This window comes from Schistocerca cancellata, chromosome 5 (assembly GCF_023864275.1).
Source record: "Schistocerca cancellata isolate TAMUIC-IGC-003103 chromosome 5, iqSchCanc2.1, whole genome shotgun sequence".
In the NCBI taxonomy this organism is placed as follows: Eukaryota; Metazoa; Arthropoda; class Insecta; order Orthoptera; family Acrididae; genus Schistocerca; species Schistocerca cancellata.
In genome coordinates this window covers 779,388,205-779,413,701 of record NC_064630.1, presented here as the reverse complement: position 1 = coordinate 779,413,701, position 25,497 = coordinate 779,388,205, and the positions used below count along the sequence as shown (strand labels likewise).

At 38.8% G+C, this 25,497-nt stretch overlaps 1 protein-coding gene across 1 annotated transcript in view; it reads left to right on the top strand.

The window, feature by feature from the left end:
* The window catches only part of LOC126187408 (transmembrane protein 214-B), a 139,203-nt gene that overhangs the window by 10,963 nt on the left and 102,743 nt on the right, over positions 1-25,497 (top strand). The window contains exons 4-5 of the mRNA XM_049928475.1: positions 6,382-6,573; positions 22,589-22,794. Coding sequence (XP_049784432.1) covers positions 6,382-6,573; positions 22,589-22,794 — 398 coding nt within the window. The remainder of the gene's footprint in view (positions 1-6,381; positions 6,574-22,588; positions 22,795-25,497) is intronic.

Below are 25,497 nucleotides of genomic sequence, written 5' to 3'. Positions count from 1 at the left end.
AATTTCAGTATTAACATCAATACTAGGCAAATCCAAATGGAAATGAGTTTTGCTGTAGTGGCATTGTACCTAATTTTACTGGGATAACATTGTAGCCAATAGGTGACTTATATTTTAGTCAGTGGTTCACATGAAGTGAACAGTTTTGCCTAAGTTACTGCTATAGATAATCACAAACTGTTTTCATTAAATCAAACAGTGGAGAACCAATGAAGGGGTAAGAGCATGAATTACGATAGATTACTGCTCATTACTTAGAGGAGGCATTGAGTGGCAGTCAGGCATGTTTAAAAGTATGTAAATATAAAAGCAGACTAAGCTATCAATGTCCTTAATCTATCCTAATTCATGCAGCTATTGTGAAGATTCACTTGCAGAATGCAATCATGCTTCAGAAATTTATCACAGGACGGAGAAGGTTTTTAAAGAACAGTGTTTCACATGTTATGTAGTATTAAGTTATCCAATGCTATGTGGTACTGTTTAAGAGTTTTTATTGTTCATGAAGGTTCACTCTTCAATCCTGCAGTTGCAGGTGTTGTGACCCAGTTCATCAGAAATAATTGGGTCACAACACATGAAACTGCTACTGAACTCATGATATGCAACGCAGGAGTGCATCACATGATTCAGAAGAAACTTGATGATGACAATACTTGCAAACAAAGGTACCCAAGCATCTGTTGGAATCATAAGGTTGTGGAACTGGTGTTTTTTTTTTTTTTTTTCTTTTTCTTTTTTTTTTTTTTTTTTTTTTTTTTTTTTTGGGCCAACTTCTGTAGTACATTGAGCTAAGAGCAGATTTCATCACAAAGTTTGTGGCATATGATTAGACTTAGTAGTGTCACAACTTCAATTTTTCTTATAAATATAAGTGCATGAAGTAGCAGCTCTTTTTTATTTGTTTTTAATTGACTGCAATGAGATGGAATCCTTAATGCCAGAAATAAACACTTTGCTGTATCTTAAATAGGCCATCACAAACTTGTGCAGAGGCAGCTTTTGAAATGGATAGTACCTCTGTAAGACAATGCTAGTTGATGTATGGCCTAAAAGACCTTTGATGTACCGAAAGAAACTGAATGGGAAGTCCTGAAATGTACTCTTCAGAGCCTCTGTATCTGCCAATGTGATGATTTCTGGTATTTTAGAATATTCACTGATTCATTCTGATCAAGACATAGTCAATAGTGGATTATGATTGTAGCCCCAGAAAATAGTTTAGAACACAAAATACGAATTTTTAATGATTTATTTTGAACTGCATTAAACAGTGACCAGTGTTTATAAATTTTACACATTTTTCTATACATAACAGATCATCCAGTCTTATAATTTGTTTTACATTGCAATAGATAAAACAAGGAAATTCCTTTATCTCATCACTGTTCGCATTTTTTCCAATCATGGCTGACACAAGTGTTGATTTGGTGAAAGTATGTATGCCATTAGAGACAGGTTAATCAGAAGTGGCTTTCTATATTTACTGGCAGCTGAAATGGGTCTGGCTCAATATGCCTTCCTTTCTTTTTGTTCCTTTCTTCCCACTTAGCTTGAAACAATCTTCAGACACAAACTTAATTTGAGATCTCCAGATGTGAGGAAGGTAGGTTTTGAGGTTGATCTCTTAAGGTTATCCAGACTACTGAAGCCTTCTCTTTCCATTTAGGTGACAATGAAATATTTTGAATTCTTTTGCCCATTCGTCTGGTGTGTGCTGTTGGATATCTGTTTCTTGCATACACTTCAACGTGACCAAAATCACGATTGCAAGGGAGTCTAGTGTGATCTACTACAGGGAAGTAATGCTGGGCAGATTCAAATCTTTTAGCAGCAATAGGTGAACCTCTCCAAAGCAATAAAGGCCCAACTCTTTCTGCTTCTATTGCATTTATCTGTAATTAAGTGGAGATGTTTTGTTTGAGGGTAAGTTACAGTCAAGTATTTTATTGAGTAGCTCCCATCTTCATTTGAACTCCTTCCTCCATCTATGTTGCTTTACAGCTGTACTGTAGTTATATGTCCGTATTGCCTTGTCAACTGCTGGAGCAACTGTTAGTTTAAGTATGGAGAACATTTGTTGCATGTCCACTGCTGTTACATGGTGCTCTTTTGGATTCTCTTTACCCATATCAGTTAAAGCCACAGTCATATTTTGCCCAGTGTTGTCCTTTCTGAGCTGCATTTCATACAGTAACTTCTGCTGCACATAATTCTGAGTAATTCATTGTCATTAGAAATATGTCACTGAAAAAGTGTTGCTTTTTGGCAGTTTGAAGCCTATGTTGTACTCAGATACAAAAATTTTTCTGAATGTGCTTTCGGAAACAGTAGGAACATTCTTTTCTTTGCGGTATTCCGAGTGTCTGTCCCAAAATAAGAATGTAATTGAGAGATCACATTCCAAATTCGTCTTGTTGGGACTCTGTTGACTGCTGTAGTGATTGTTATATTTTGATATGGCAGTGATAAAATTTGTGATGTCTTGTACAGGTCTATCACGAAATTTATGTGGATAGTTTCCATGTTCACCTGAAAGAAAAAGGCATTAGAATTTATATTGTGGTTTCTAACACAAATATTTCAACAATATGTTATTTGGTGCAAATGGGAACTTACAGCACATAGATTTAAACTGTGGAACTGCAAAAACCAGCTTTATTTGCTATTGTAAATTCCATTTCCCTCTTGCATGTTTCTGTAAGAGATGAACTTTTAGAAAAGCTTCCTTGCAAATCATGACTTCCATTCCAAATACCTACGTGTTATATGAAAATGTATCAGCATTAGATGATGTATTCTTTGTATTCTTTTTAGGATAGCTACTAAAGGAAGTACAAGTCAACAGAACAAAATAAAATAAATTTATAAGACATTAGCCCCTTTGTACTTAGACAATTGAAACAAACCTCCAACCTTTTGGTACCTACTTTTTGCAGCTCATTGGGTAAGTATTCAAGGTTTCCTATGTCTCTAAAATGAATGAAAAAGGTTTTCTTCTCCCCCAACGAGTTTAGTATAGAGCATATTCCAGCAAGTACATGGGCTCGGTGTAGAGGCTGCCTGAAAAGTGTTGTTTGTGGAAGACACATACTGCTGACCAGCATTATTTAGTTTTCATTTTTTCCATCCAGTTCTTCACTTTCTTTTTCTTGAAGATTTTGATTTCTAAGGTGATTATTCAGCTACTCTACATGTTTCAAACTGCAATATGAAGAGCAAAATAGTCCCAGAGCTTTTGTAAGATGTAGCCATATGCCACGCAGAAAATTACAGACCGCCTAAATGAAATTTGTGAGAGAAACATTTTTATAAGTCTGTTGTCATTAAAACTAAATTATTACAGTATTAAACAGCCACTGAAATATGCCCATGAAGCTTTCTCATTAACAGAAAAGACGGCGATCAGATGTGTGAATAAAGTTAAGAGAAATGTAGTTTGATGGATGCCGAGATGTATCAATGTCAGTATCGAAAGGATCAGGCTCCTCGTTTCCACTAGTGTCACTTACAAATAGTTGTTGAATATGCATTGAAGCTTCTCACACTCTCGAGCTGTCAGCCGTTTTGGTGTTGCTTGTGACTGTGTATATTCTGGAAATATTTACAGATGGCAAAGTATAGAATGCCACACCATCTGTTGCAAATAGATGGAACTTTTGTAACAGAACATGAAAACGGCATGGTTAAGAATGTCACAATATGAAAAACTCAATTTCGAAAAAATGTGGCTTTTGCTTATATCTATCTGACCCCTTCAGTTATACACTTTCAACATATCACTTTTGCAACATAAACCATGCACTCTGTAATCTTCACTATCTTGTGCTCAGGCAGCTTTGCATGGAGCACCATGTCTGTCCAAGTCAGCTGGAACAAACAAAAAAGAGCAAGCAAGCAACCAGCAGTGCGAGGGTCATTCTTCTGTAACTAGAAGATGCATACATCATATATTTATTGTTCCTGGTTTGTGGATATACAGATGTTGTCATTTCCTGTTTGAATGAGTTCATCTCTACTGTTCAGTGTCAGTATTCTTCTCGGCTATTCATGGTGTAAACCGTAATTTTTACAAGTAGCACAGAGGTGTAGAAAGACAAACAATTTTTATACAGGACACTTGTGGTACATAAAGTTGGGGAAACTCTCACAAATTGGCCTAGGAGAACCACCCAAACTACAGTGCATACACAGTGTGCAATATTTTCAGTGTTCTCTCTCTCTCTCTCTCTCTCTCTCTCTCTCTCTCTCTCTCTCGCCACACAAACTATTGGTCCTAGAGAAAAAATTAATATGACCTTTTTTGTAGGAAATGTAATGTATGGTAGTTTAATTTTGTGTTGGTATATTTTCACTAGAGACTGCAGTTTACGAATAAGTCAAGAAAAAAGTGCCAGTGTGGTGTTAAAACATAGCCCCACACTCACTGCCCTCCAGTCATGCCTTTTTCTTACCACTGTGTAAAATTTTGCCACTACATGAATTATTTACCATGTCTGATCTCTTTTGGTCTTTGTTTTCTGGGCTGTTATCTCACAATCTGCTGGATTGTCTTGGGATCAAATTTGCAATACATCTAATAGCCTTCTTCTGAAGCTTCACTAAATTATGTGTATGCATATGTGCTGCATTTCCTTAGATTATAATCCAATACAATAAGAGGAAAGTCTAGGTTGGAACGTCAACAATCATGAAAGGATAGATCGCTACTCACCTACTGAGGTGGCACGTCGAGATGCACAGTCTCAGTGAAAATACTGTTACACACTAAGCTTTCGGCCAAAGCCTTCTTCAGAAAAGAAAGAAAAACACGCGCGCACACACACACACACACACACACACACACACACACACACACACACAGGCACACACGCACACCAGCAGGCACACCTCACACACACGACTGTGATCTGTGGCCACTCTGGCAAGATTGCATCTCTTCTGTTGAACAGAAGCAGCAGTCAGGAGTGGGGCAGGCAGTGGGAGGAATAGTAGAGTATGGATGGTGGAAAAAAAAGAGCAGTTGTGGGAAATGCAGGGACTGGAAGGTGGCAGGACAAGTCTGCCAGGGGCAGCATTGGGAGGCTTTGAGGGGAAAGGGGGGGGGGCATTGGGAGTGGAGAGAGCAAGCGACTTGTGGGTGTGTTGGCAGAGAGCAGTGCACAATGAGGGTAAAGGGGACTTGAATTGGAAGGAGGTTATAGGACAATGGGGACAGAATCTGTTGGGTGGAGAGTGTGGGAACAATAGGCTATCAGAGGTTGAGGTTGGGATAATTTTGGTAGCAGAGAATGTGATATAACTTAAACTCCCAGTTGTGCAGTTCATGAAAGCTGGTAGAGGAGGGGAGGATGCAGATGGGCCAGGTTGTGAAGCAACTATTAATAACATGCTTGATTTTAATGGCTGCTTCACAAGCCGGGCCATCTAGATCCTCCTCTCCAACACAGCTTTTCTGAAGTGCACAGATATAGAAGTTATCCTTATAATACATGCTCTGCTACTGAAATTATCCAGGCCTCAGCGTACTCGCACCCTCTACCCAACAGTTTCCGTCCCCTCTGTGTCCTCTAACCTCATCCCAATTCATGTCTCCTCAGCCTGATTGTGTGCTGTTCTCTGCCAACATATCCACCAGTCTTTTTCCCCTCTCTGCTCTTCTCTTTGTCTGCTACCTGTTCCACAGCCTCTCAATGTTGCCTTTGGCAGCCTTGTCCTGTCTCCTAGTCCCTGCACACTCCGCCAGGCAGCACTCTTCTCTCCTCCTACCCATACTCACCCTTCTGTGCCCCACTTTCGACTGCTGCTTTTGCTCAGTGCAAGAGTTGCAGTCTGGCCAGAGCATCCGAAGATAGTGGTCGCGTGCGTGCACTCGTGTGTGTGGGGGAGGGGGGGGGGCATATATGTGTGTGAGGTATGTCTGCTTGTGTGAATATATGTATGTTTTCGTTTCTTTTCTGAAGAAGGCTTTGACCGAAAACTTTGTGTGTAACAGTCTTTTTGTTGTGTCTGCCTACAACTCAACATGTCATCTTTATGGTGAGTAGCAAACTAACCTTTCATAACAATATAATAAGTGATAGTCTAGGCCATAGTATATTGTTAGCAGCATGTCTGTATTTACTGTCCTAGACATCCTCCTCATACAAAAGCTGCTAGCTCCTTTTTTTAAGCATATGTTGTTGATATGGTCCTCCCATGTCAAATGTTTATAAGCAGTGATGCCCAAAAAAATGGTGACTCTCCACTTCTTTGAGAAATTAATTACCTTGTCCAAGACAGATATCGTTACTCTTTCTGGTTTTATTTGCTTGTAATTGTGTGTGTGTTGCCTCGTGTGAGTGATCTTGCTTGATTATAAGAATAATTTTTATTTTGCAGGAACATCATCAGGATTGGGGTATAAAGTAGTTCTGCAATTGCTTGCATTCCAGAGCCCTTTGTTGACAGTAACAGCTATTCCAAAGGCAATGGAGCTAATGAATTCATATCAGAACAGACAGTCCATTGGGTTGTCAATTTTGTGGGCTATTGGGCTTGGGGGCATCAAGGATTTTGCAGCAGGCGTGAAAGGTGACATTGCTTTTTCTTTTAATTTCATTTTTGAAAAATCTGTGTTGAAAATGCATATAATTGACATGTCAGTTTTTAAAATTTGTCTGAGGTCCCTAGTCCTGTAGGTTACTATCATAACATTAAATAACTCAGACAGAATGAGTGGTCATATTTATTTCCAGGAAGTAAAATTCCAAGCGCTTCCAACAGAAACATTTAATATCAAGATAAACTATACTTAGCTTCCAGAATTGTTGATTCCATTCTCAAGAAGGAAAGAGAGGTTGGAAAGGAGGTGCAGTTTGAGAGGGGCCTACCTCATTCTCAGAACAGGTAGGCTCCACTCAACCGTAGTTATGTTTGTTCCTCCCTACCTTCATAGCCTTCTACACTCATCCCTTCTTCCTCTCTGAGGAAGGAACTAACAGTTATAAAAGCTAGATATAGTCACTTCCAATATTAAATGCATCTTTTGACAGCATTTAGCATTTCACTTCCTGAATGTATGTGATGGGCAACCTTCTTGTGTTGTTGTAATGTTAAATTTTTCTTAATGAATTATTCTTTTGCTGTATTAAATGAATGCACTCATTTAAATTTTAACTAGTGTGCATAAGTAGCAACTAATTTGTGACCAAGACCAAGGATGTACCCAGTGAGGGGCAGGGAATTATAGTTCCCTCCTCCCCCCCCCCCCCACCCCCCGTCCCCTCCTAGGAAAAATTTTCAAAAACCCAACTCACATTCTGTCTACAGACTAATCAGGTCAGTATTAGTTTGAAGAAATCCAGAATGTGTTATGGATATTGACTAGTAGCAGGTGTTCGCAGATCCATTTGTCATGGAATTTAAAAGCATTATTCACTACAAATCTAACATGAGTTGCCACTTCACAATTTGTGCTGTACAGTTTATTCTTTACCTTCTCTTGACTAATGATATTACCTAGGATCTTTTTTGTGGATGCTTTGAATTATATAAATTTTAAAAAACTGAAAACAGTTCTTTGTTGTTAGCAGCTTTCTCTTGTTAGTAAAACAGTTATGGTAGTGGAGGACCATTTAGCATCAAGCAAAGAGAGCTTGAAAAGTTATCCATGGCAGAACATTTCCCAGAGTATGGACATAAGATACAATTTGAAAAGGTGGGTCACAGCTTATGCATTGACATATCAGCACACTGTTATGAAGGAGGCAGTCGAGATCAGAATAAATTGCAAATTTTTTTAATTAAGACCAGGGCACACACACTTAGTGAGGCATGATGGTGGGCTTTGGACATTGAAAAGAAGGAAAGACAGATACTTGATGCTTGAAGGGAGATAGAAGTGGCAGTTACAAATGCGGCACTTGCACTTCATGCCAACTGATGTCACTCGGCTGGAGCTGCCAAGAGCTGTCCAGCTTGCCTTCCCGTGCATGCATAACATGGGTTCTCCTGTGGGATGTTTCAGGTGCTGCTGTCATGCTTGTATAAATGGAAAACTGTACCTACCCCCACAACCAGTAGTTGTTTACTCCCAATGATGATGATGATGATAGCTGTCAAAAGCTCAAGCATTTTATCTGAAGTAACTCGGCTTGAAAACTTAGAAGGTTTTACTGGATCAGCTGAGTAGTTGTACAAGCAAATGTTAAAAGAAACAGTGCTGTGGGAAAATGCAAATTTCATACAGACCTTTTTCTTAGACAATTTTTTATGTTTTTCATAAACTCTACAACAATGCATCAAATTGCTTCATTCAACTTATGGTATTGAATCACCTTCAGAAAATACTTTTTGCAGTTGGTTTGAAGAATTTCTTCATGGTCGTGCTTTTGTCAGCATTGAATTTTGTGAAGATCAGTCAAAATTGGTTGCAGTTAGTATGAAACTGAACTCGTGACACTTAGTGTAATGCAAAATCCATAGAGCACTAAGGTTGTTATGTTTACAAACAATCTGTAAAAAAATTAAAAGGCAAAAGCACCATTTGCATGCACAACTTTTTATTTTGTGACATAAGTTACAGCTGTTTATTTCATAGATGAGCTAACCACCACAGCAATTTCATACAATTTTGCAAAGATATTTAATAAAAGATATAATCAATATTACGAACTGCATAAAAAAAAAACTTTTTAGCCTTCTCTCCCTTCCCCCTCCTTCTCCTCCCCCGCCTCAGTGTGGATCTCTCTCAATTATGTCTGCTAACTTGGAAGGGATTTCACCATATGTACTGATATTGAAACTTTCTGGGGCATTTGCAAAGTGTACATATCCTGGGTAGTTGGCAGCTGATTATATTATTTTGACTCCTCATATACACTATCAGTAGGAAGAAATTAGGCTTTATTGAGTTGATCAATAGAAATCTTAATCTTTAATCTTGATGGTGAAGAACGTAGATAGATGTTGACTCATTTCCTAAGGTTATTCATATGGTTGTGTGATTCCACTCTTTACTTGTCAATTTTAACAAATACATGGCTTGTACTCTTAAGATCTGTGTGGATTAAATGAGTTTCTTTGGATTGTGGGAATACTCCGCCAGCTTGAAATGAGTCATCCTTTTCTTCAGTGTGATGATGAAAGTTTGAAGACCAATATCCATTGTGATATGAGGCTCCTGGATGAAATCTCTGAACACCTTCAGTATAGTACCATACAGCATTTCTGCTATTGTGCAACTACTTTCTTTCTGGAAGAAACAGTGGAGGCCAAGTAGAATTGTGAGTACTATCCCATTTAGCTGTAGTGTAGTCTCGTATGGCATTCACCAGCATATAGTTAACTTTTACATTTTTCCGTTAGCTTGTGCATGGCAGGCATTCAGTGTTGTCGATTTACAGTTACAGGTATTTGTGCAGGCTCGAGATATACTAGACTGAAATTGTTATTAACTGTTTTGGTTTCCCAAATTTGATCATCCAGGATCTTAAAAATTATTGTCACTGGTTTAACTGCTTCAGTGTTTCAGAGGTGGATAACTTCTATCCAAAGATGAATCTGCCTGTAAAACAGTAAGTAATTCCATCAGAGGACAATAAGGATACATTAGGTCAGTGTGTAAGACTTTAAAATGTTCATCGACAATGGCGAAATCTCCAATTGTTGATTTAGCATAACTTGAAATTTCACTCTCCTGGCTAGATGCACGTACCTTATTCCATTGCTGAAAATCCTTATTTAAATTTGGATGGAGGAATTTGAATGATATTAACTTTACTGAAGGTCTTGCACTTTGATGAGCCATTTTGTGGTAATATTAAACATTGTGAACTAATATTGTTTGAGAACATATGGATCAGCGGTTTCAGTGACCTGTCACACAACAGTGTTAATCCACCAGGGGTACTAAACTGCGTAAATTTTAGTTCAGTGTTGCAACTTGACTTGAGACACATTGATGTTCCTCACCTTTTCTTCTGTGACAGCTATTTTGTAATATTCCATCATCTCTAATTCTTCCAGCCTAGATAGATGGTCAATCACTATATTGTATACGTCAAACACAATGCAACTTGATTGTGAACTAAGAAATATACTAGAGACAACAGATTTGGAATGGTGAAGGCTTCTCCTTCTTCTGTTTGATGCAAAATTTAATGAGCATGATCCGTGTAGACATAAAATGTCCTTCCTTCGAGTAGATATTTGAAATATTTTATGGCTGAATATGTACTGAGAGAAGTTCTTTTTTATAAGTTGAGTAATTCTTTTGGACAAGAGAAAACTTCTTTGAAAAGAAACCAGCAGGTTTCCACATTTCATCCTATTTCCATTGTAGTGTTGCTCTTGCAGCAAAGTTTTACAAATCAACTTACTTATAGTGCAGCCTTGGCTAGATTTTCATTACATTTTTCAAATTATTTTCTTGATTCTGGAGTCCTGTCAATTTTCCTTTTGTCAGTCTTGTTATTCCCCTCCAGAGAGGAGAGATTCATTTTGTACCATATGTTCTAGGTGACTGTGATAGAAGTTAAACATGATGAGTGATTCGGCTGAAAGTGCTGGGATATGCATGCAATTATTTCACATATCGATGGTAGGCAATGAAAACCTCATAACTCCACTTAGTTAAATTCTAGAGCGGAACCAAAAACAATTTCTTGAAAAATAGTACAAAGTGATATAGATAAAGTTCTATATGTGTAACTGTATAGCAGAAGCCTAGTTATTGACAGATTAGAAAAACCCATGCACTTTCAAATCTCTTTTTGATCACGGAGTTACTGATAACTGGAGTTATGAGGTTGTCTCAGACAGATGGAGCTACAAGGTTTTCATTGCGTACCATTGATATTATGGATGAAGTGTCTGTAAAATGGTTATTACTCTTTCCTCATCTGGTTTGGTTCTTTCTGACGTAATGGTGTGAATCAAGAAACTTGTTTTCTGAGTGCTGAACAACTTCCCAAGATTAATTCTCGGAACGTAATTATCAGGATGTTATTTTTTCTGAACCAGATGTAATTAGAATATAATCTGTGAAGACAAAATAGAAATCAAATCCTTGCATTACTTCATTGATACGTGCCAGGTGCATTCCTCAATCCAAATGGCATGAAATTAAACTCATATAGGCCAAAAGGAATGGTGATTACTGTTTTGTGTTTTATCCACGGTTGCTGCAGATTCTGGAAATCAGGGAATTTCAAACACTTCAGGGAAATCGGGGAAGTATCAGGGAATTATGGAAAAAAAAAAAAAAAATACTGGAAAATGTCATTTTCGTCTCAGTAGATGAAATGTTTTGTTAACTGAAATGCTATGCATCATTGCTGGCTGGGTGCAGCTGCGTACGTGCTCCACCTCCATATTTCCTCATTCGTACTGCTTCTCCCCTTCCTACCACTCCCCTCAACTTGCAATCAGTACTGCCACCAGTTCTTTCCACTAGCCTAACGGCTGCCGACAACAGGCAGGAAGGCGTGAGCAGTGGTTTGTTTGGATTTGATTCTCAGAAACTGTAGATGCAGTGGCTGGAGGTGGTGGCCATGTGTGCATGAGTTGTCTCCGAGTGATTGTGTGAATGTGTGTGTGTGTGCGCTTGTTTTCTGACAAAAGCTATGGTTGAAAATTTTGTTGTGAGAGTGTGATTGTCTTTTCCAAGTGCCTGTCTGTGGCTCAGCAATCACCTTTATTGGTGAGTTACTACCTATCCTCATTATTATTGATTCTCAGAGTATTCGCACAAGTTGTATCTTGCATAAACTGATCACCACGTTCTCATTTCATCAACATGCTGTCTGTGGCTCTTGAACAGCTGGCCATATGAGTGGATTTCCATGACGGGCCAAAACTGCAGGCCGTTTCTGTGGGTATCTGTAATGGATCGGCCTGCCGATCGGAAGCCATTTGTTTCCCACTAATGAGCAGACCCTGCCTACCGGATCTAGTCTCACCAATCTGCCCGCAGGCCGGGTCTGTGTGGCATAATGCAGCAGATTTTCATGGCTTATGCATGGACCCAGGATGGACGATGAATTTCAGTAATTGCAAGTGTCTCACTGCATGTACATTGTATAGTGTGGTGTTTTATAGGCATTTTATTTGTTATAGTACGTTTTGGTATTTCAAAAGTAGTCTACATGTTAGAAAGTATGGACATTAAGAAGAAGAAAAAATTGTGTCAGTTGCTGGCACTATGTATGCTATGTACTCATATATTTCTCAAAAGAAAAATGGCACAATACCTGTAGAATAATAGACATAATACAGTGGGTATTAACTGGCTGTAATGAACATAGCAGAACCAACATCTTATTGATGGTCACCTACAGTGTTGGTTTACACAATTCTTCCCCACCTTAGACACTTCTTTCAAGAGACCTACTTTTTTCTTAGGTTATTTTTGAAATCAATGATGGTATTTTATATCTGTCTTGTGACTCCAAGGAAATGCATATTTTTGTCACCAAATGTGTTTCTTTTATTGAAATAAAATAACATCAGTGGTCTTAATGGAACGCATATGCCATTTGGCGTGTTGTCTCCATCTAAAAACCGAGCGGGGTGGCGCAGTGGTTAGACACTGGACTTGCATTCGGGAGGACGACGGTTCAAACCCGCGTCCGGCCATCCTGATTTAGGTTTTCCGTGATTTCTCTAAATCACTCCAGGCAAATGCCGGGATGGTTCCTCTGAAAGGGCACGGCCGACTTCCTTCCTAATCCTTCCCTAATCCGATGAGACCGATGACCACGCTGTCTGGTCTCCTTCCCCAAACCAACCAACCAATCCATCTAAAAACATTTCATTACAAAAGATCTTGATGTGAGCACTTAAATTTTTGCTCACACCTGGAAATGCCACCTGCTTGCAAGTTTTTTTATTAGATATTTCATTATATACACTATTATTTCTTGTACTATAGCCACAAAGGCAGATTGTCAACTTATTTCTTAACATCCCTCAAGGTCTCAAAATTTGTCAGGGAAGAATGCTAAAACTTGTGTGGAAATCAGGGAATCTCACTTGGGGAACTTGTGGCAGCCCTGCTACCTTCTCCCACAAGTGGGAATTGTTAATAACCTATTAAGTGGTTTATATTAGAAAATGCTTATTTATTATGACGGGTTAAATTAACATCACTCATTCATGGAATTGGACTGTGGTCCAGGGGGTGGCAATCGTTTGGACAGTGATAATCTTCATAAGCACACCAGTGGCCATCTGGTTGTCTGCTGCGGCCTTCACTCAAGTATAAGGTGAACTTTTTTTTAAAGAGGCTCCTTGGGAAAATTTTATACTTACGTTACTAATCAAAAGTACCAACTGTTTTATTGACATAAAGCATCTACCAAAATAGTTAACATTATATGTATTCTGAACTTATGTAATTTATTGATTGTCTACAGTTTGATAATGAAAGGAGAAATAAAATAAATGAAAAGTGCCTTAATTTTTATTTGCACGTACTTTTTGTTTATGTCTCTGTAGTATCGATACTTTTAATCAGCTTCATCATTGGTATCACAATATTTAGAAACCTATTGGAATTTCTTCCTTTCTGAACACTGCATATGCAGTAGTTTTTGAATCCTTTTATAGTAGATTCACTTTAGATTTGGCCTCTTGCAGTAAGCCCCTGCTTGGAGACTGAGGATTTCTTTAATTTTCCCCCTGGTATGAAAGCAAGGTCTTTATGAAGAACCCACTCACCGTCACAGGTGAACCTTAAAAGGCTACTCTAGAGCTACCTAAGTATAATTTGAGAAAACATAGCTTTTCTTTTTACAGTACTGTATAATAAATAATCTGAGACATTAACTTCATTTGTGTGGCCAAATTGTCTGTAGTTAATACATAAATATTGAAGATATTTTAAATCCATCTTTGTGACTACAAGAAAATGAATATTTTGTCATTAAATGCTTTTCATTTTATTGAAATAAAACATCGCCAGGTGTCTATAATGAAATATATTTACAATTTAGCATGCTTTCTAAATCAAAACACAATTTGTTACAAAAGATATTGATTTTACTTATAGTATTTTATATGAAGTTTTTGCTCACATCAAGGAATAGCTTCCGCTTGCACATTTTTGAGATTTGCTTTGTTTGGCATTGCTGATTCCAGCCGACTTCCACATTGCATGTGGTGCTGCAATATGTTGTGTTTTACAGCAAGAGATATATAGTTCTGCAAAACACTATGGAATTAGGCCGGATCAAAATGCCAGATAAAGGAATACCTCAAAAACGTCAAAGCAGATGACATTTCCTAATGTGAGTGAAAATTGGACATAAAATACCATCAATAAAATCAACATCATTTGTAACAAACTGTTTTTCAGACTAGAAAGCAAGCCACATTGTAAATATCTTTCAATATAGATCATTGATGGTGCTTATTTCAATAAAACAAAATGTGTTTGGAGACAAAATATGAATTCTCTTGTAGTTGCAGAGACAGGTTTGAAATGCCATTAGTTTGAGATACTACTGTTGTTGTTGTTGTTGTTGTTGTGGTTTTCAGTCCAAAGACTAGTGTGATGCAGCTCTCTGCACTACTCTGTTCTGTTCTTTACAAGCCTCTTCTACTCTGAATAACTGCCACAACCCACATTCTTTTCAACCTGCTTGTTGTATTCATCTCTTGGTCTCCCTCTACAATTTTTATCTCCCCACACTTCCCTCCAATATTAAATTTGTGATCCCTTGATGTCTCAGAAAGTATTTTATCGACCAATCCCTTCTTTTAGTCACGTTATATCACTAACTCCTTTTCTTCCCAGTTCTGTTCAGTACTTTCTCATTGGTTACATGATGAGACATTAGCCATCCTTATTTTAATCATGCTGCTTGCGTAATGTTCAGTGATATGATTGGCTGATAAGATCACGTGTGCTGTTCTGTGACTGGCTGACAGAAGCAAATCAGAGCTTCCATTGTTGTTTCATTGTTTATGGAAGCTATCATATGCCATACTTCAATATTTTCGTATTTGTACTTTCGTATTACGAAAGTACACAGTTTCAGTGATATTGCATTAAAGATCTCTGCAAAATGTGTCATTTTTAGTACAGCTTGTAGTGCTAAAATAGCAGGAAGTCCTACTTTGATATGTAAAACCTTCGTCTAATGAATTGCCCAACATAAAAACTATTATCTCAGCAGCAATAACTCAATCTGCGAATGTAAGGTGACTTCGTGTTTTTCAAATGGCGAATTTGTGAAAAAACACCTTGTAATCATGTAAATATGGTTCATTTAGGGATACAGTACATGTAGAGGACTGGTCCACAGCACTTTGCACAGATGAATAATATGGTTTAACATTTACTGGAATTCTTGCTTCACAATTTGAAATTTGTGTGGGTCTAATCTATGTAGAAAACTGGGGACCACTAGATGCTGAGGTGTAATACCTAACATGATGTTTAATATTTTTTAGCATAACACAGGGTTTTATTATATCTGGAGTGTTCTTTGTAATTTCAGAAAGTTTACAGGAGACATGAAAGGAATTAACTATTTCAGTCATATTTAGTCATAAAGGTTCAGTGATAACCTTGAAAAATATACACTACTGGCCATTAAAATTGCTACACCAGGAAGAAATGCAGATGACAAACGAATATTCATTGGACAAATATATTATACTAGAACTGACATCTGATTACATTTTCATGAAAGTTTGGTGCATAGATCCTGAGAAATCAGTACCCAGAACAACCACCTCTGGCTGTAATAACGGCCTTGATACGCCTGGACATTGAGTCAAACAGAGCTTGGATGGCGTGTACAGGTACAGCTGCCCATGCAGCTTCAACACGATACCACAGTTCATCAAGAGTAGTGACTGGCATATTGTGACGAGCCAGTTGCTCGGCCACCATTGACCAGACGTTTTCAGTTGGTGAGAGATCTGGAGAATGTGCTGGCCAGGGCAGCAGTCGAGCATTTTCTGTATCCAGAAAGGCCCATACAGGACTGCAATATACGGTCGTACATTATCCTGCTGAAATGTAGGGTTTCACAGGGATCGTAGAGCCATGGGTCGTAACACATTTGAAATGCAACGTCCACTGTTCAAAGTGCCGTCAATGCGAACAAGAGGTGACTGAGACATGTAACCAATGGCACCCCATACCATCATGCCAGGTGATACGCCAGTATGGCGATGACGAATACACGCTTCCAATGTGTGTTCACCGTGATGTCGCCAAACACAGATGTGACCATCATGATGCTGTAAATAGAACCTGGATTCATCCAAAAAAATGACGTTTTGCCATTTGTGCACCCAGGTTCGTTGTTGATTACACCATCGCAGGGCGCCCCTGTCTGTGATGCTGCGTCAAGGGTAACCGCAGCCATGGTCTCAGAGCTGATAGTCCATGCTGCTGCAAACGTTATCGAACTGTTTGTGCAGATGGTTGTTGTCTTGCAAATGTCCCCATCTGTTGACTCGGGGATTGAGACATGGCTGCACGATCCATTACAGCCATGCGGATAAGATGCCTGTCATCTCGACTGCTAGTGATATGAGACCCCGTTGGGATCCAGCACGGCGTTCCGTATTACCCTCCTGAACCCACCAATACCATATGCTGCTAACAGTCATTGGATCTCGACCAACGCGAGCAGCAATGTCGCGATACAATAAACCGCAATCGCGATAGGCTACAATCCGATCTTTATCAAAGTTGAAAATGTGATGGTACGCATTTCTCCTCCTTACACGAGGCATCACAACAACATTTCACCAGGCAACGCCGGTCAACTGCTGTTTGTGTATGAGAAATCGGTTGGAAACTTTCCTCATGTCAGCATGTTGTAGGTGTCGCTACCAGCGCCAACCTTGTGTGAATGCTCTGAAAAGCTAAACATTTGCATATCACAGCATCTTCTTCCTATCGGTTAAATTTCGCATCCGCAGTAAGTCATCTTCGTGGTGTAGCAATTTTAATGGCCAGTAGTGTAGTTACGTAATAAACTTTTTGTATGTTTAGAGTTACATGTCTACAGTACACTTGAAATCCCCACACCATAGTTCTGTGGCAGACTACTAGAGTTGCTAAAGCAAAATGCCACAGCCTATTAATACAGTGCGATATTGTTCGGGAATTTGTTTTAGGAAACCGAGATATGTTGCAGCTGTGTCGTGCCAGCCCAGAAGGTTCAAGAAGTCATCTGGATTGGCCTGACACAGGTGCATCATTTCTGATGCTGCCGAAAACAAATTACCCCACATTATTCTACTTTACAAATGGCCTGAGTCCCTTTGTTTTGGCTGTTCTAACAGAGTGCCATAGTACTGGGGTGCATGTACCAGGGCTGGGTCCATGTAACTAAAAAAATTCATAACTTCATTTTTTTGAAGTGATGGTTAAAATTTTTACTATCCCTCTCATACATGTTACATTTCCTTTCACCCTTAGCTGAATTTTTTAATCAATCATTTGTTCTTAAGATTGCAAGATCTTTTCACTTTCAACTGAATTTTGTAATCAGTCATGTGTTCTTAAGATAAACCAGAAGGTGAAAACTATGAAGAAAGTTGATGGCTCTGCTATGGCTTTCGAAATATCTGCGATGATAAATGTCCATAGAAAACTAGGCTTTAATCTGAGATGAAATTCAGCCCTAGCTTGGAAATGTAGAGCCATTCATAGTAAACATTTTATAGTCAGCAGTTTTTACATGGTGGGTCCCCCCCCCCCCCCCCCCCCCCCCACCCTCCCGATCCACTTATCACTTGTAATTTTTTGACAAACTTGTGATAATGGCAGCCTATAACATCATCTGTGCCAAAATATTTGGCTGCTATTGTATCTGCTTTTTTTTTTTTTTTTCCTGATTCTGCCATTCACAGGCCTGACCACATTTTTCCTGGCCTACAGTCTGCACCAAAATGAGTCTCCTGCTCCTACTGTGAGAATGTTGTCATATCTTATTTTCTCTCAGCTGAAATTCCATTTCATTGATTTCCATGTTGAGTTTATGGGTCTGGAATAAAGGATCTACAAATCCCAAATATTTTCAGCAAAGTGTGGTTGTAGTTGCTCTACTAAATAATTAAATTATATAATATCTGTTGTTGTGCTGATGATTTGAATGTCTGCTTCAGCTTGGAAAAACCAAATATCAGGTTTTTCTATCTAGAATGGCAGGAGCTTCGTGGTGGCCTTGTCCCCTTGAGCTTTATGTGGAGCAGCAGAATTTACATTGCCAGTGTTCATAGCTTTTTTATTCTTCTGTCGTATCTTCTTCACCACATCTGGCTGTTTGCGTTAGATGGATTTATTCATTATCTTTAGTGATGTTTTTGTGCAAAATTTAATAAGTGAGTACAGTGATTCCAACACTTTAATTGCATAACATTTTTAAACATAAAAGAAACAGTAGAAAATCCACGATGAAATAATGACAATATAAGAAAAGGACAGATTGTTACTCAACTTGTAGCAAAGATGTAGGATCACAGATAGGCATAACAAAAAGACTGGCAAACAAGTAAGCTTTATCCAAAAACACCTTCATCTGAAATAGACAACATAACACACACGCTCAGACAAATGCTTTTAACACACACACGACCACAGTCTCTGGCTGGCAAGGCTTGTTTAACAATCTTTTTGTAATGCCTATCTGCGACTCAACATATCTTCTATATGGTAAGTAGCAGTCCATTCTTTCCATAATAATGCCCTTTTTAAAACATATTTAGATGAACTAACTAGCAGAACAGTTCCATACAATTCTGCAAAGATATTTAGTAAAACAAATGAAATTATGAATTGCTTGAAAAAATAATTTACCGTATAGTAACTGTTTTCAGACAGAAATTTGATATAGTCATATGAGCTAAAACTGAAGCAGCAGTCAGCTATTTGGGCATTCCAAGATGAACCAAAAACCAGAAGTGATTATTTCAAGAAAGATTTTCAAGAAATAGACTGATTTTTTTCTATGGCTACACTAGACATGTTGCAACCATTGCTTTAGCAGTGGTTGTCAGACTGTGGCCCAGTTAGTTGTTTATTTGGTCTGCCATTCTCAGCTGTTTACAGTAACATGAGCTGACAAACCCGGCAATGCCTGTGCATTCATTTTACCAGTTTTCTATTAGAAACAAAAAAAAAAAAAAAAAAAAAAAAATGAACTGTGTAATATTGAAAAATTTCATTCCATGTATTTGTGAAAACACCATTGCGGTGTTGATAATTTTGTAAATGTTTCTATGGCAACACCTCATCAATGCTCTATAGACGACCACAGTTCTTGCCTGCAGCTGTTTGCAGTTCACAGTTGAAAGCTGTCAAAATCACTGCCTGGTTTCAGGGATTTCCTTAAGTTGGCTTGACTGTAGGAGTGTCTTAGTAGTAAAGGATAAATTTTTTAAAACTTCATCCATGATGTAGCACTTTTCATGCATATCTCTTGAACTGTCTGTCTTACAATGATATACAGGATGTTTCAGAAGAATGACCTGATTTTGGATGGTAATAATTATGAAACATGGGACATGCCGGCAAGGAACTGTGTGTTGTTTGAATGGGTGTGACTATGGTTTCAGAAAACCTTTTTAGACATCAGTCAGTGTGTCTTCTCAGTTTGCAGTCAGAAGGCATTTTGTGTGCTGCTGTTTGCAAAGAGAGTGAGCGAGCGATTTGAGTCCAATGTGCTTTACATCAGTGTTTTGGCATTCATCCATCTGCAGCCTAAAACATGTCTCATTGGTGTCTCCAAAGAGACAGGATGCATGTGCAAAGGTGAGAGTCCAGGTCGATCTCGCATCTGATGACACAGTGGAAAGAAATCGGCAGACGTTTAAGTGAAGTTCACAAAAGTCTACGCGCCGTGCAAGCAGAGCGCTGCCAATGCCGTGAATGACTGTCTGGCAAATGTCCAGGTGTCATTTGGTCTATAAACTGGCACAGCAACATATGTCAGTTTCTCAGTGGCACTCTGCATCAGTGCTGTATAGGGCACAAGGGGCTCGAGACACTGCCCAGCATTCTGTGCCTCCAGAATCACCAGACATTGTGCCCATGCAATTTTTCCTTGAGGGCATATGTAAAGGAAAGCATGTTCATCCCCCCTTTACCTTGTGACATAAAAGAAATGACCAGATTAACAGCTGCCATAACCTCTGTAAAGCAGATACATTGTGTAAAATTTGTGACAAATTTAGCTGTCGTCTAGATGTTATTTGTGGAACTGCTGGCGGACACACAGAACATGGCCCAAGATGTCGCCCCACAATGCCAGTATTGGCTTGTGAGCCAAAAAAAAAAAAAAAAAAGGCAAGAAACAACCGAATACGTCGCTTCATTCTTTGTCATAAAAAGTCAGGTGTCAGACATCTCATAAAATAATTTATTAGCTCGCAGAGAAAAACATCCATCAAATAAATGTTTTGTTGTCCATATTCACTTGATTTATTCATGTAAGAACTTCTTTTTGTTGTCTCAAGTTGAACAAGAAATGTGTGAACAGTAATTTTCACCACTTCATGAAGCTGTTAAACTCTTCCCAAACCATGTAATTGAATTAACAACATTAGAGCAGAAAAAAATGTATCCGGAATTGGTTGAGATGCATCCTGGCGTGGAGAAGCAGTAAGCTTTGCTGGCTAGTGTGCTGCAGGTCACAAGTTCAGATCCAATCACCAACAAATATTTGTTATTTAGGTTCTCGAAATTTTTTATGTTCATAATGTTTCCGTATTCTGGAATATTCAGATTTGTATGAATAGCACTGCTCTCTGTCTGGGAGGCAGTTCTGTTTTGTCTGTACATTGTTGTCTGTAGTAGTAAAGGTGCTTTCAGTGGTAAATGTTGGATTTCATTGATGATCCTGCTTTTGGAACATGAAATTGATTGGGACAATGGTTTGCAAAACAGGGAATTTATGTATTAAATGAAGTTTCGCTTTCATTGATATGGAAAGCTTAAAATGCAGGCTTACCTGGTCAGGAAGGGACAGCAAATGATAAGGTGAGAGAAGGGTAAAGAACAGCAGAAAATGGTGGGAAGAATTAGGGGGTGCGGATAGAGAACAGTAGCTTACAAATTTGTAATTGGCACAAAAAAATTATGTTACCGCGCTGCCTCAGATTTGGAAGAGTTTCAGGTAAATGTAGGCATAGCAAGCCTCACCAGGCTTTTAGTAGGAATATAATTGTTTCAGTGGAAGTAGGACTAGGAGGTAAGTCGTGTTGCTCAGTAGTAGTTATGAAAGTGGTGTGAGCCAGCTATTAGGTCACAAACTTCTCAAATGCAAGTTTGTACCTTATCCCAGTGGTAGAGAACATAGGTCCATTGTGCAAGAATTTAGAGTTTAGGTGTGAGTTCCTCCTTAGCGGATAACCTGTACTAAATGTACTAAAACAAGTCTGATAAAATCAACTACTACATACACCTCTGAAAGAAGTTTTCCCTACCATCAAAATAAATGTTCAAGTAATTGTGATGAAATCAGTAGTAAAATAGTCAGATATTGTTCAGCCGAGCTTTGTAATAATACATTAAGAGAACATAATTATCTCTCCCTTCAGGTTTGCATTCATTCACCCTCACAACAGGTGTCTCACTCGGACCCTGGGGTCCCTTTTAACCATCCCATAACTATCCCTCTTTCCTCCCCGAGGAAGGAACTATTGCGTTTGAGAGCTAGGATAGGTGTGCATTTATTTGTCTATTGATGGTACTATACATTTAGCCTCATAAAGACCAGCAATTCTGTCTCATAATTTATTAGTTTTTTTGACTGAATTTTCATGTTATTTTCTCTGTGAATCACAAAATAGTTTTGAAATTTCATGATTGTAGGTACATTTGAGAGTAGTCAATACTCATTATATGGTACTTTATTCAACCTTTAATTAAATTGATATGTCCGTCTGTTTGGCGAGGTAGGATGGGAGTTCAGTTTTTCAAGGGGAAAAAATGGGGGTGGGTGGCAATGTGTGTTGCTCTATAACCTGTGCCGTTTAGTGGGTATTATCTTGACTAGATGGAACACTGAGAAATGTGGTAATAAGTAACTGCCTTTGTCTGTCTTCATGGAAAGCATTATCAGATTCTCAAATAGCACCCTTTCATGCCATCCTCAGAGAGAATCTTTGATCAGTCTGCTATGAATAGACAAACAACGGTATATTAATTTAAGTAAACTGATAAAATAAGAAATGGAATAAGTTGCTGTTTGTCACGTACAGGAGGCATAGAGTGGCAGACAGGCACATTCAAAATCCTTTGTCAAATATAGATAAAATGCCTGTGCACGAGTGTGCGCACATACACATTTGAACAAGCATAACTCATACACACGGCTACTGTTGTCTTCAGGCGCTAAGACTTTATTAGCACCCAGAGACAGTTGCGGCCGTGTGTAGGGAGGGGGGGGGGGGGGGACGAAACATGTACACATGTACGTGTGTGTTGAGTAGTAGTCAATCCTATTTCGTTAGCTCCTGTTCCATACTGCTGGATTCCATCTCAGACTTCCCTTAAGAAAACAAGAATATGTGACATTTTGATTCTCTCCTTGGCTTGGCATTATTTGGTGTTTTGTAATTTGTTTCTTTGTTGCAGTGTGGAAAGGTGTTATGTTGCCTTTTATTGAGATGCGCAACTACACTAATTATGTGATGGGGTACGCTAAAGATTTATTTACACGGAAGGCAGCATCTCGGGTTGTTCTCAGTGAAGACCAGTTTTTTAGTATTTTAGATGTTGCTTACAACCCAAAATTGAACATTCCTGTGTCACTTCGGCAAGAATGTGCTGTGAGCTTAAGGGTAAGTACTTTTCCAAATTTTCATAGGACATGTGGAAAGCAAAGATCTTTGAGTCATTCTGTAAATAAAACAAAATTAACTGTGGCTTCTTGGGATCAGGAAGAGTTCTAGCAGAGCTAATCAGATGCAGTTAGTGAACAGTCATATAAAATATAGAGATATTCTTGAGAAACACACACAGGTAATTGTTGGTTTTATTTCAGGAACTGTTTGACTGTAGGAAACAAGTTAGGGCCAGGGAAAGAGAGAAACTTTACAGTTAAAAGCCCTGACCTTCACATCATTATGTTCCACAAAACATGTCTGAAATACAATAATGTGAGGTGTTGGGAGGCCATACCAAAATGGTGTAAGAAATAACTTCCAGTATAAATCTGTCACTGGGATAATACACGATTTTCTCAGAACTAGCAAGCATATATTATACGAGTGATTGTGTCTAAGAGTGATTTGTGTGCGTATTATGAGGTAAACATTGATATTGAATGTAAATGGCATTTTGAATATTGTAATAATCATTTAAGTGTTGACCAAATTCTTGGTGTGTATCCAGATAAAGATATTTGATAAGTGAGAATTATTTCTTCTACAATTTCTAGTAGCATTTGGTTCTGTAAATTCGGTATACTTCTGTTTAAAATGACTTTCCATGTAATACAAACGTGTATTGATAATGAAACTTCGCAGCCCACAGCCACATATAGAGCACAAGCTTTTGCAACTGGAAGTTGAATCCAGAATGTTGTTCTACTTGCATTCTTCCATGAAGCTGTTGTGATGTTTTGCAACACACTCATTTTTCCTCAGCCAGTGATATTTTTTGTTGAAAGGACTTGCAAATCTATCACTGAAGAGTGAAATATTCCCAGGAGCTTCATCTGCTGCTGGTGGTTAAGTATTATGTAAGGAGGGATCCAGATATTGAACCATGTTGTTAGAAACTGAGCTTAGGAGAGTTGGAATTGAGCTTGGACAGTTTGAATTATGGATTTCCATGATTAACACTTGGAAGTTTGCTTGTGTACTTGAGTCTGTAGATGAGAGTTGTTCATTTCTGGTGTTTTTGTTAGCAGTTCTCCAGACAGAAATATGGCAGTGATAATAAGAGGAACAGTGAAAGAAAATGAAAGTTCCATCACATAAAAGATAGAATCTGGTCTTTGTGTATTGAGGGAAAATGCAAGAAGCAAGTGAAGCACAATGTATGTAAATGTCTGGACTTTTTTGTGTGTTGGGTTTGAGGCTTGTTGCAATATATTCCTTCTATACGTCATAGAAGATAACACAATTGGTAAAACAGAGGTGTGAAAATCCAGACAGCAACAATGATACAAAAAAGATGATACACTATGTGATCAAAAGTACCTGGGCACCTGGATGAAAATGACTTACAAGTTCGTGGCATCGTCCATCGGTAATGCTGGAATTCAATATGGTGTTGGCTCACCCTTAGCCTTGATGACAGCTTCCTCTCTCGCAGGTGTAAATCAGTCAGATGCTGGAAGGTTTCTTGGGGAATGGCAGCCCATTCTCCTCAGTGCTGCACTGAGGAGAGGTATTGATGTCGGTCGGTGAGGCCTGGCACGAAGTCAGTGTTCCAAAACATCCCAAAGTTGTTCTATAGGATTCAGGTCAGGACACTGTGCAGGCCAGTCCATTACAGGGATGTTATTGTCGAGTAACCATTCCGCCACAGGCATTATGAACAGGTGCTCGATCGTGTTGAAAGATGCATTCGCCATCCCCAAATTGCTCTTCAATAGTGGGAACCAAGAAGGTGCTTAAAACTTCAATGTAGGCCTGTGCTGTGATAGTGCCACACAAAACAACAAGGGATGCAAGCCCCCTCCTTGAAAAACATGACCACACCATAACACAACTTCCTCTGAATTTTACTGTTGTCACTACATGTGCTGGCAGATTACTTTCACCGGGCATTCGCCATACTCACACCCTGCCATCAGATCGCATTATTGTGTACCGTAATTCATCACTCCACATAACATTTTTCCCCTGTTCAATCGTCCAATGTTTACACTCCTTACACCAAGTGAGGCATCATTTGGCATTTACTGGCATGATGTGTGGCTTATGAGCAGCCACTCGACCATCAAATCAAAGTTTTCTCACTTCCTGCCTAACTATCATAGTACTTGCAGTGGATCCTGATGCAGTTTGGAATTCATGTGTGATGGTCTGGATAGATGTCTGCCTATTACACATTACGAACCCTCTTCAACTGTTGGCAGTCTGTAAAGCAACAGATGAGGTCGACCTGTACACTTTTGTGCTGCACATGTCCCTTCATGGTTCCACTTCACTATGACATCGGAAACAGTGACACTTCGGATGTTTAGAAGTGTGGACATCTCGCTTATAGGCGTATGACACAAGTGACATCCAATCATCTGACCATGTTCGAAGTCCGTGAGTTTTGAAGAGTGCCCCATTCTGCTCTTTCATGATGTCTAATGACTACTGAGGTCACTGATATGGAGTACCTGGCAGTAGGTGGCAGCCCAATGCACCTAATATGAAAAATGTATGTTTTTGGAGGAGTCCAGATACTTTTGACCACATAGTGTATTTCATAGTATCTTCAAAGAATACATCTGTCTATAAAGATAGAAATCTTGCAAATTTCGCAAGGACTGTCTTTTCCTGGCCTATAGCCTTACACTATCATAACTCAAAGTGAAAACA